This window comes from Rhineura floridana, chromosome 3, assembly GCF_030035675.1.
Source record: "Rhineura floridana isolate rRhiFlo1 chromosome 3, rRhiFlo1.hap2, whole genome shotgun sequence".
NCBI classification, from domain to species: domain Eukaryota; kingdom Metazoa; phylum Chordata; class Lepidosauria; order Squamata; family Rhineuridae; genus Rhineura; species Rhineura floridana.
The window spans coordinates 76,445,935-76,458,921 of NC_084482.1; the positions used below are offsets into that span (position 1 = coordinate 76,445,935).

General features: G+C 41.8%; 1 protein-coding gene across 3 annotated transcripts in view; it reads right to left on the bottom strand.

The window, feature by feature from the left end:
- Positions 1–10,859, bottom strand: part of TNPO2 (transportin 2) — a 48,142-nt gene extending 37,283 nt beyond the window's left edge. The window contains exons 1-7 of one of the 3 annotated variants that reach the window (XM_061616716.1): positions 10,610–10,859; positions 8,057–8,172; positions 7,590–7,665; positions 4,282–4,431; positions 2,959–3,065; positions 976–1,109; positions 607–688 (exon numbers count right to left, since the gene is read on the bottom strand). In XM_061616716.1, coding sequence (XP_061472700.1) covers positions 607–688; positions 976–1,109; positions 2,959–3,065; positions 4,282–4,431; positions 7,590–7,665; positions 8,057–8,155 — 648 coding nt within the window. In that variant the 5' untranslated portion in view covers positions 8,156–8,172; positions 10,610–10,859. Of the gene's footprint in view, positions 1–606; positions 689–975; positions 1,110–2,958; positions 3,066–4,281; positions 4,432–7,589; positions 7,666–8,056; positions 8,173–9,588; positions 9,731–10,605 lie in introns of those variants that run through there. The other 2 variants (XM_061616715.1, XM_061616717.1) reach the window with 2 other exon arrangements.
- Positions 10,860–12,987: the final 2,128 nt, after the last annotated feature.

The following is a 12,987-nucleotide window of genomic DNA, read 5'->3' on the forward strand; positions in this document are numbered from 1 at the left end:
TTCCTAAGGCTGCCTCTGGCCATGGATATGTTACTGCAGTAGAAAGAAGTCACTGAGACAGAAAGCTAAGTATACAAATGTTAAAAATCCTTATCTTCTCTTTTTAAAAAAGAGATTTAAGTACTAGACAAATGCTTTAAGAGCTGGTACTTTCTACAATCACAAGCAGGAAACTGCAGATATGATGAGTGCTGCAGAGGGAAAACTGGCCTCAAGTGAACAAAACAACGAAGAAGGTTGAAAGCCATTGTGCTAGGCTTCTCTGGAAAAAAAACCCTGCTCAACTGTCCCTGCTGACTTTTCCTGCCATTATGTAGCTGCTGTTTTAAAACACACTTTTAGTTCGCACGGAGCAACAGTGAGGCCAAAGAGGTCTGGACAGCACCATGGTTAAACTAGTGTATACCCTAGAACATGATCCACAACCTGCAGTAAATGCATAGAGATCAGTGACAAATGTTCAGGGATTCTTTGGTAAATGAGCTAACATCAAGAGTATCCCCTAAAAGGTATGAAGTCCAAGAACTCTGTGATTAATACATAAACAGCCATGGACTTTGATGCCTCAATTTTCAAGAACTACTGGCCGGGAGAAATCCACCTCACCTCAATGAAGGTGTCTATGTTATCCATCAAGGCTTGGGCCCTTTCCATGATGAACTGGTTAACACATGCAATGGCATGGGACCTAAAGAAGAGACAGGAAAAATAGCTGTGAAACCAGTTGACCCAGCAATTACTACTCACCTCCAATAAATGATCAATGTATTCTGTCTGTTGGCTCAAATGCAGTTGTTTTGGGTAACCAAGAAACAGTTTGCACTGCAAACAGGCCAAAAACAGATTAAAATTTAAGTCAGTTTCCATTTCTGGAATAAGCATGGCAACTCCACTACATGCGTAATATCAAAAAGGGTTGATCTTTCTCAACTTGTGGAACACAGAATAGGAATCAGTAGAAAAGCAGGTACATACCTAATCTTGGGGCTGCAGTGCTTGAAAAACTGGAGGAACTTTGGAATCATAACATTAAGAGGCCGGTTGAGAGCATCACTATCCAGAAGCTCAGCAGAATCTTCACAGATCTTTTGTAAGGCACCAAAAGCCCCCTACAGAACACAGCAATAGTTGGCACCAATATCCTGAGGTTAGGAAACGAGCAAAGCACATCTGAGCATTCGAAATCCTGCAATGCTAGCTAGGCTCCTGACATTCAAATTGCTCTTCTGGTATGAGCTGCATTCATTTTGAGGTCTGTGCCAAAGGAAAGCCATCTAAGTAAAACACTGCCAATTTGAAAGAACGTGTTGTCCTCCTATCCTCAGCCAGGCTTCCCACACAACAGTCTGATATGTGCCAACTAATTGCCTATATAGCTGGGGATGCTGCAAGAAATGTAGCAATAAAATTGTTTTTGAAAAAGAGAAAGTCTATTGGCAGGAAAAATTGGAGGCAGTCTGGTGTATTCCTGGAACATCAACTCCGAGAAGAGGATTTCAAGTTGAAAAAAGCAAATGGCATTACATTAATAATCTTCTGACCTCTCAGCCCAAATTTACTACTTTTTCCATACACCCCACTGTATCTACCAGTTTAATTCACAATGGGTTGGTGAAAAACTGGGCTGTGTCATTACCAATGTAGCAGTAGTGTCATTTGGAACACACCTGCCACATGAGAATTACGGCTGTATTGGGCTAGATGAACAACCGCTTAGAATCAAATAGATAGGTGTAATAAACGGTTTTAAAATTTGCATTTAACCTCTGAAGACTACACTCCTACACACACTAATTTATTGATAAATTTTATTGTAGTCAAATATTAATATGCCTCCTTTAAGAGTAAATCCTCTCAAGATGGCTTCCAATAAAAACACCAACAAAAATACCATAATTAAAATAGCAGCAAATCAACAAAACAAGCAGCTAATCCAAAGTTACTAAAATGTAACCAAAGGCAATAGCAACAAAAAGCGTACCAACCAATTTAACCACTCTTGGTGGTGGGGAAACAAGGGCCTCCACTGTTGATCACTAAGTGTGGGCAGGTTGATACAGGTATAGGCAGCCCTTCAAATATCTTGGACCCTCCACATAGGACTGCATTTGACAAAAAAGCCTAGCTGGTAATGTGTACTGCTGGACACCACTGCCACCTGACCTTCCCAAATCAGGCCTAAGTCTGTGATAGCACTCAAACTGTGCACTTGATCCTTTGGGATTGTAAGCCACCTTCAGGACCACCTCCCTTATCACAGTACCTCTGTCTTATCTGCATCTAACCTCAGCTTTGTTCACCCTCATCCACCCCAGAATCACCTCGGCTATGGGGCGGTATACAAATACAGTAAGTAAATAAATAAATAAATAAATAAATAAATGAGAGGTAGACTTGAACATGATTTATATACCAATGCTATTGTAGCCCAAACCTCCAGAGGACCTCCCTCAGCAGTTTCATGTAGATGATAAAGAGAATGGGGGAGAAGATGGACCCCTTGTGATACCCCATAAGCCAACGGTCATGGAGTACAGCAGAAGTCCCATAGCACCTCCTTCTGGAACTGTTCATCCAGGAAGAAACAGAACCACTTTAAAATTGTCAACTCAGACAAACAGTCCAGAACGATATCATGGTCAATAGTACTGAACACTACTGAGAGGTTCAGGAAAAGCACTCCCGTTTCTGTGAGCAAGCCCCAGTAGAAATGCATAGGATTGGGATGTAAATTAAGTTACTAAATTGTGACGTAAGCTGTTGTGCTACAGCCAGCCATGTTAAAAAAATCCAGAACACACTACATATAGAGCAGATACTTTATGGCTTCTTTTCCCACTAGACTCCTAAGGCTTTCTATGCCAAACCCTGTATATGCTATTACCACAATTATTTAAATAATCTTGATGCCCATAGCAATTAAGCCTTCAGTTAATGCAGTGTAGCTTCCCCGCTCACTTCACATGTGTTGTAGTCCTCAGAGTTGAGCAGGTTGCAAAGCTGGGGCAGGAGCTCTGGCCACATCTGCAGCTCCCCTTTGGAAGCAATGGTTGTTATAAGAATACCTGCCAAGAGAAGTAACAAGCTCCAGTTCAACAAGTCACAAGCCCATTTTAGCTTCTTATTATACCCAACAGCTCTCTTGAATTGTCAGCGCCAAAACCAGGGCTGTGGAGTTGGTATGTCAAACCTTTGACTCTGACTCCTCTATTTTTCTACTGTCCAACTCCGACTCCTTCATAAATGGCAAATGTGTATTAATTTTTCTACTGTCTGACTCCGACTCAGACTCCTTCATAAATGGCAAATGTATATTAATGTATTAATATTAATAAATTAATATTAATATTAAAATATTAATTTTATTTTGAAGTTGGAGTCAGTACATTTCTACTGACTCCAACGCCACCCAAAATTGCTTCTGACTCCACGACTCCGACTCCACAGCCCTGGCCAAAATGCAGTATATTTAAATATTTCAGACCCAAAATGTGATCAGGAACAAGGGTCTACCACATGCTTCTACCAACCAACCACCTATTCTGTCATGGAGACGAACACTGCCTCTAAAACAATTTGAGCTGACCCCTGAACTATTCTGAGATCTCATGCAGTAAAAGGAAAGCATTTGGCTTGCTCTACTTACCCCATGCTTGTGCAGTGGAGAAGTTGTCAGGACTGTTAAACCCATTAACACATATCAGTCTCAGAAAGCCAGCAACAGCTGTAGATAACTCTGTTATCACTGTACAGTTTCCACTGTAAGTAACTCTAAGGTGAACTGTGGAAATCCTTCCCCAAGCACGCATATTTTGCTTATTTGGTTTGGGGGGGGGGGAAGAAGCAGGGAAAAGAGAACTACACTTTGCAGCTTACACAAATTTAAACACATGTGCCATGAGACAGACATTCTTCTCCCATTTTAATATCATGGTTCTATGGTGACCCTCCCAGCTCTACACTCAGAGCTTGCTTCACAATTCTCATAAGCATCTAATATTTATAGGCACACCTGCACAAAGAAGTTAACAGATTCCTACTCGAATGATCACTGAGTTAACAGCAAGTTAGAGCAGCATTTGTTTTCAGAAGAGACTTATCTCTCATTAAGAACGTAAACATTTTCACAGCATTGAGACAACCATAACATCGCTCTCTTTCCATGTTCTTCACCAAGCATAGGAACACTCTAAAGCTACTCAGGAATACAAGTTTAGCTTCTTTGACAAGACACAAACGCATGCTTCTCCCCTCCCCTCCCACTCTTTCTCCCGTACTCACCAATGGTAGCTCTGATAAGAGAGGAAGCATCCCCAATGTTGTTAAGACATTCTTGTTTAATGAACTCAGCAACAGGCTGGGGGAAACTCTGGTAATGAGCCTTCACATTATTCTTCAGGATTAGACCACTCAGGGAACGAGTCGGTTCATCTGTTCAGAGATTTTGGAGAATAGAAATGAATTCTGCAAAACCAGACCTGTTGTACACCAGGAAGATGCAGAAAAACACAGGAATAATGGTGACCTGAGCAAAATGGTGACAGGGCAAAAATGAGGATCACCAAAAGTGATTCCTTGATTATCATGAACTGAAGCACTTGTATGTATCCTAAAAACTCAAGCAGTAACACATAATCATTGAACATGATTTTATTATGAATCTCTTCCATAACAATCTTTTTGCCCCACAACAGTCTTATACATGCATTTTAGATAATTTAGACCACTTTATATATAAAAGTGTTGTATATATTAAAATTACTGCAAGAAGGTGATTGGAGTACAGAACCTTTTAGCAGAGGAAACTCTTTAACCAAACTCTGTTGGTAGGCTACAGTCTGGCATCTCATGCCAGCAAGATGAGGAATGTGACAAAACTTTGGCCATGAAACATTCACATGGGTATTTATAATTTTGACCTGTATTATTCATGCACCTAAAGCAAAATCCAACATTAAGAAAGTGAACTTCTGCTCAAGCAATGGGGCCCTTCCTTTCCTCCCCATGCAGCTCTCTTTATCCTGCCAATTCTGTTCCAGAGAGTCCCCCAAATCCCTGGAGCAGCTTATTTGGGTGAAGTTCCATTGCTTGAGAGGAAGTCCATTCTGCTCGCACACAGACACTGTTGAACACAACCCATAAAGATTTTAGGAAGTTTGATATGGATTTTGTTACATTGATGTGGATTATTCCTACCTAAAGGTAAAGGTGTCCCCGCACTTATAGTGTGAGTTGTTTCTGACTCTTAGGGTGACGTCTTGCGACGTTTACTAGGCAGACCGTATATATGAGGTGGGATTGCCAGTTCCTTCCCTGGCCTTTCTTTACCCCCCAGCATATGCCGGGTACTCATTTTACCGACCACGGATGGATGGAAGGCTGAGTGGACCTCAACCCCTTTTACCGGAGATTTGACTTCCTCCTTCCGTTGGAATCGAACTCCGGCCGTGAGCAGAGCTTCAGCTGCGTTACCGCCGCTTACTACTCTGCACCACGGAGGGCCTTTATTTTTACCTACCTACCTACCTATTAATGTATGTATTTTATATTGATGTGAATTATTTCCACCTACATACATATGTATGAATTAATGATTCAGTTTATAGCAATCAAAATTTTATGATCCTCATTTGTTCAGCTCACCCCAGATACAATGCAAATGTGCTACTTATATTCCAAGGCGCTTCTAGTTTAGCATATGCTCAGATATCCCCTTTGCAAAAATGAGCAGCAATGAGAGGCTTTTGTACAACCTACTCAGGCTGTAATAATTAATAATTTGGCCGACAGGACCTACCCATTTAACCCACAAGGCTATTTCGGATAAGCGACGTCAAGTGTGCAGCAGGTAAAGACACAGCTGGGCCAAAATGGGGCTTGAAGGCACCACCCATCAGCTAATCAAAGGCACCTACAAGGCCTTGCACAAAATCCCAGCCATAGTTCTCTACGAGCCCAGACTATCGGCTGATTGTCAGGGCTTACAAAGTGTAGAACTATGCCTCTGTCTGCACTACGACAAACTATGCAAGCAAAAATGGGTCACCTGATATCAGGTGATTGACAAGTGGGCAACCTCTGCTGCAATCCATCCCAGAAATCCTGCTGTTTTTGCCTTACATGAAATATTACAGCCAGAAGTGGGCATGATTCCACTATTTTAATTAGGGACATGAGAAACAAAAACCACACATAATTAAAAGCTGGAGCTCTTACCATCTTCTGTGAAGAGTTCTGAAGAAGTTCCTATCTCCAAAGTACCAGAGTTGAGATTGATAGAGGAAACACTGCTGCCTGGATCCCAGGGAATAACATTCTGTCCAGTTCACACATAATGCTAAGTCAAGCTATGGCTAAGCATGAACACATGGATACTCACAGTAAAAATTGTGGCTCCTTTTCTCCTCCCCTTATCCTGCTGCAGCTGGCGCTATCCAGAACTAAGCCATGGTTTGGCTAAAAGTTACATCCAAATCTGGTATTGTGGTTTGATTCCCCAAGGCAAACCACAAGCTGTAGGCCAAGAACAAGCCTGAGCAAAGGCTCATGATTTGTCTGGAGAAAGACAAACCTCAACCCTAGGTTCAAACACAATGTTAAGCCAAACTATGGCTTATCTCTAGGTAACACAGCAGCAGCCACAATTTTTACTGTGAGCTCATGCATTCACACTCAACCACACGTTGACTTAGCATTATATGAGAACAAGGCAACTGAGTAGTAGTTAACTTTTTACTGGTACTACAACTACTGCTATACAGGCCTCAGGAAACAAACAGTAATGTCTTTTATTGGACCAACTTGTTGGATATTGTATAAAAAATTGAGTTACACAAATTTTTCACCCCGAAGGATGAAAACATGCTTAGTTCTCAGCCAGACCATAAAACTGGTGCAACTTTAAATGAAAATTAGAGGTGTTAATTCTTCCAGTCACTTCATAAAGTAGAAGTCCAATTTACAAAACTCCAGTTACAAGCTATGAAATGATCCAAACAATTTCAGTTCTTTGGGCATGACTACAAAACTCCCAGAAAACTACTGGATATCTTTGGTCATCATAGTCAGAGCTCCTTTAGCTATAGAGTCTCTTGCCTGTAATGTGTGTTTACAATGGGCTTGCATTCCTGCTCCCTGTATAGAGCCTTTCATTAGATACCCCCCCAAATCAAAGTAACATAATAAAGCTTGCACTCCCCCCCCCCAAAAAAAAACAGAGTAGCATGATCTCCATTGTAAAAAAGGCTAAGATTATGAGTGTCAGATAAGCAGAAGCCAGCAAAAGAAAAGAAGCCAGTGATTCTGACCAGTGAATTTTTTACTCAGCATCTTGGGCTCCAGAATATGAACCACTTTTTCACAGCAAGGCACAACAGAGAACAGATCCAATTACAAGTTCAGCACTAAATGGATGGGCAACCTCTTTCAAGTTACTCAGGTACCAGGAGCAACCCAAGTCACTAATTCTTCCAAAGTAAACGTAATATTGTGCCAACTTTATTTGATCATAGTTATAAATTAGCAGGTAGGTCCCTCATATTATACAATAAAGACAAAATACCCTACCGTGACAGATTTAATGTACATACCCTCAGATTTCAGTCGTGTCAAGACAAATATCAAGTAGTTATTGAAATCAGGGAACTGGTTGAGCTGTTTCAGTTTCTGTAGCATTAGTTAAAGAAAAAATTCTTAAACCTTCCTAGTAACAAAGAGTTTCCAAACCTCTACATAATGGTTTTCAAAATGTTGTTCTGCCAAGATGTGGAACTGTACTGTTTACGAGTCCCCAAATCATCAGACAATACAGACTCAATACAGTTTCCAAGATCAGGAGACCTGTTCCTGCTCACAATCCCAAATATATAATTTAAATTAATCTCTTATGAGTAATATTCTATAGCATTTATTTATCTCACAAATAATTTACTCTGTTTGCTGTCCTGTACATAACATGACATGCCTTGGTGTTTCCTTCTTTTTGCAGTTTTCTGCAAAAGATAAATTTGTTGTCTTTTATGCCACTTTCTGTGGCAACCTTGATTATCAAGGATACATCTTGCACAATACGCTGTGTTGCTGTATTTGGAGACTGGGAGTCTTTCAGTAACTGAAGTACTTGCTGGAGGCCCTGTTCATCTGGCTGCCAGTCCATGATGGGAAGCTGCCAATCTGTGGAATGAAAAAGAAAAATATTTTTTAAAAAGAAAAATATTTATTAGTCTGACAATACAGCTGATCATCAACTCACTGCCTTAAGAATGCAAACATGACCCAACTAAGAAGCAAAACTACATGCTGCACATGTCTGAGAACATCTCTTTTGTGATCAAAACTCAGGTAAGCTAGGCAAAGAGCACTCAACCTTGCTTCAGTCCATGCTTGATTATATTCAGGCAAGGAAGATGGCAAATAGATATCTCAAGGCCCACAAAAGACAGGAGGCTTTGCTACTAGAGCTGAGATAGATTTTAAAATATTAGATCAAGGAACTGTGATCCTTTAGATTTATAGCTCTGAGAGGTGGGCAAGACTGAAAGAGTGAGTGATTTGCACAAGCATCATATATGGGGTGATTTCCTATGTCCAAGGGAAAGAACCTGACAACTATACAACAGTACACATGGCCTTCACATACAGAAGATACTATACTTCCCCACAAATACAGGCATGACAATATAAGGCAGCATAAATGAAAGCATCTGAAAATATGTTTTACCTAAAAAGATCTCATTTGGAGAAAGAATTTATTCAAGGAAAGGTACTTAAGAAAGTGCTAGAAAAACAATTTTTGGCAGCACAGTCAAGATCTGTGTATGACTCATCATAGAGCATCCTTAGAGCATGGGAGAACTCCCTCAAGGCTCTCACCTATAGCAAGATACAGCAGGATTACACTGAAATAAATGAAAAAGATTCTACCTGAAGATAACAAAGGAAGTTGACGTGAGGGATAAATTTGCTTACTATTGACAGTAAACCACCATTTTATAAATAGCTTGCAGAAAAAGGTAAAGTAAAAAGACGACTAAAAGTTTTATTTAACTAATCAGGATTCCCCCCCCCGCTTCAGTTTCAGGCTTGCAGGTAACACATTTGCTCCAACCTCCTACATGTAATTGCTATGCTTTACTCCAGAATACAACTGTTATATAGTAATGGGGTGCCAAAAGGTTTTTCATATTTATTATTTGTGTTCACGCATGTATAGTGCAATAACGCCTACTTGTTACCCGTTTGTTACATCCAATTCTGACAACTTCTCTCAGAATTCCTGTTCTAAGTCCTGTATTTTCCAAGTTCTAGATACGCTACTTTGTATCAAGGAAAATGTCTATTACTCTTTTCATTGCCACTGCAAAACTTCCATACACACCCATTTAATCCTGCTTGTGTCACAGCACTGCACACCAAGCATACAACCTATGACTGTGAATGACTGACAAAGCGACTCTTGTTTTGTGATCTCTTTTTAAATTTTAATTAAGAGTGCTCCCCTACTATACCACCCAAGCATGGGAGTACTCATCTCCCTTAAAAAAAAGTCAACGCCCAGAAACTATCCCCTTCCCCCATAGCAATACCAACCATTTTGTAAGCCTTTTTACTCCCTCTCTCCAGCACATCTATTTCAATTTTGATTTTTGAAGTGAACAGCGAAGATCAACAAACGAGGCTATTTCCCTTCCATTACATTGGGACTGGACATCTTACTGTCTAAAAGTGAGGTATGAAAGTACGGTGTGATGAAGAAGACACAGCTGAAGGCACATGCTTACACCAAGGAAATGGAGCACCATGTACAGGCAAGCATCACACAAGAGCAAAAATGCAGAACCTTCAATTCTGAAGGACTACTGGGCAGATTGTAACCTTATCTTTTGTCACCTTCACCACGCAGGAAGAGAAATATTAAACATATGCATGGATGACAGATCAATCAACATTTTCTAACCACTAAATGGAACCCCCATGTTCAGTATGCTTTTAAGTACAAGGCGGTTTCTGGATGGGACACAAACAAATAATGTGAAAAGGCTGATGCCTTCATGCCCTGTTTCAGAGAAGTCCAGAAACAACCGGTCAAGACGCTGGACTAGACGGACCTTTGGTCTAATACGACTAAGCCTTTTACTTAAGGGTGTACTGGGCGCGTAGCTCTCCTACAATGGTCCTCATCTCTCCTCCCGGGGTCTCCTCCCCCCGCCCCGGAACTTGCAGCACCACCTCCCACATAAAAGCAGCATGAAAAACCCCAGCTACTGCAGGACTGCCGAGGGCCCCACGGCCCACCTCGGAAGCTCTTATTGCTCCTCCCTCAAAGCCGAGTGGATTAGCAGGCAGCGTCTCGCCCCCGCTCCCATTTGATCAGGCCCGGCCAACCCACTCCTCCCGCTAGGCAATTCCAGATTCCGTCCTGCCTACCAGCCAGCCTCGCCTCCTTAGCGGCGTCTGACCCAACCACCCATAGGCGAGCCCCAGCCCGGCTCCCTGAAGGCTTCCTTTCACGAAATGCCTGCCTAGGCCGAAGCTCATACAGCCTCGCGCCATCGCCTCCCGCGCTTCCACCCCCCCTCCCGTACGCAGATAATCCCAACGCGGTACCTGCCCGGTTCCCGCGTGCCCAAGTTCAGGCCGCGGCGTCAACGCCGAAGGAAGGAAGGGGCGGCAGGCGAACGCCACACGCGGGTGATGAGCCGGGCCGGCCGCCGTCTCTACCGCTCACGTGACTAAGACAAAAAGGAGGGGGAGTGGACCCACTCGCGCAAGTCGATAGACGAGAACAAGAAAGGGCATCACGTGGACAGGAGAAAGGGCGGTAACCACGCCCTCTTCTTCCTCTGTCCAGAAGCGCAACGCGCTGAGACTGGCGGTTTACGTCACACCGCGCAACCAAGCCTAACGGTGACGAAGCGGCGTGTACTCTTTCACCCCAGATTTAGGTTTTTCTTCCGGAGCAGATTACTTCCGATGATGGAGGCCCATTGGGAGAAATTTTCTGGCTCCGTAACGGCACGATGCCGCAATTAAACTGCTTTAAGGAGCCTTTTCAGGCTTTCTGTGACAGGCTATCACGGCTACGCCTCTGTGAATTTGTCACCAGAAGAAAAAAAAAATCAGTTCAAAAAGCCGTTGGGGGTGTGGAAGGGTTGTCCGAAACCCCCGTGTTTTCTAGGAGCGTGACTACCCCGGCTCTGACGTCTTGTGGGGAAGGAAACACGTTGTGCTGTGAGAGCATGCGTTTTGGCAGTGTTTCAGCCAGTGTAAAAAGTAATATGAAGAGAGACTCTTCATGCTTCTGTTCTGTATGGATGCATATTTCTGAGAAAGAGGAGGATCCATCACGTTCTATGGTTCATATGCAGTGTTACATCGATTAATGTTGATAAAGAAAAAGGGATTAATATATTAGGAGCAATCATAGACACCGACAGAGGGCGCACTTCATGCATTCAGTAGATCATGTGAAAGATGGGTCCACCAACTGCCTGTTGGACACGTGTGATACTTCTGTAGTTACTGAGATTAATCTAGCTCCCTATACTGATCTCTGATACATTTATTATTATTATTACCCACCTTTCACCAATAGGTCGCAGGGCTGATTACAAAATCTAAAATACTATATTAAAAAGAATTAAACATTTCATCCCACTGTGGAGCCAAGTTTAAAAATATAGGAAGCTGTTTGTCTTCACTGACTGGCAGTAGCTTTCCAGGGTTTCAGATGGGACTTTCCAAGCCCTATGTAGAGATGCTGGGGGTTGGACCTGGAACCTTCAGCCTGCAAGGCAGATGTTTTATGAGCTGTGGTCCTTCCATAGCAATGCCATAAAGGTATCTTTGGTGTCAGACTATTTCTTTTTATGGTTGGTCCCAGATCATCTTTGCGGGTTTGTTGTCCTCACAACTCCTTTCAGCTGTAGGCCAATATGAGCTATGAAAGCACTGCCCTTTTATTATTTATTGAAAGAGTTTATATTAATGCTCCTCTATATGCTCAGCATATGGTCTTGAGGTACAGATTCTCTTCTGATAACATGGACAAAATGAGTGTTTTGCTTATCCTGCTTCCACCTGTGTTAAACTCTGCAGCGCCTTCCATGGTCAGGCTGCATGAAGTGAACTGTAATCCATGAAAGCTTATGCAATAATATGTCCATGCTACAGAACTCTTGTTATTGAATATTGTGTGTCTGCTGCAGCTGCCAATTTTCTGACCACTTTGCAGCAAACTTATATTTTATGTTAATTTCCTGTAAAATAAAAATAATTTTAAAAAGGACTGGCCTGTCTATATGTTTTAATACTGGTAAGCTCTCTGAGCTCAAGGGATAAGTTATCTTAGAAATAATAAATGACAGCAAAAATGTGATCCTCATCTGTGCAAAGAAACCCAGCATCCTGTAAGCAACTAAAGGCTTGCAGAATTACATTTCTAGATGCAATGTAGATTGTATGCGATGTGGGCAGGAAGTGTGTTGCCCTTTTTCTGTACACCATGAGTGCCTGACCAGTATTTTGTAGTTCAGGGATTCCCAAACTTTTTCCCCATGGACCACCTGAAAATTTATGAGGGTCTTGGTGGACCACTTAATGATATTCTTGGCCTGTTGTAGTGATTGTAATGCACTGCGCTAGATTCTGTATTATTTTTAATTCTATATTTATTGCTTCTTTTCTTACATATTTTAATGTATTTTAATTTGAATTCAAGCTGTAATACAATAAAATACAATATAAGAAATAATTTATTATTTATATATTTATTTATTACATTTATACCCCACCTTTCTTTTCATGCTAGAAACCCAAGGCTACATATGGTTCCCAGGCAGTCTCCCATCCAGGCACTGATCAGATGGATGTTCCGTTTCCTGGCCACCACCTGAATGAAGCTCGCGGATCACAGTTTGGGAATCACTGGTGTAGCCTATTTTTTTAAACTTGAATCTTTGTAGTTCACATATGTACTTTTACATTTAC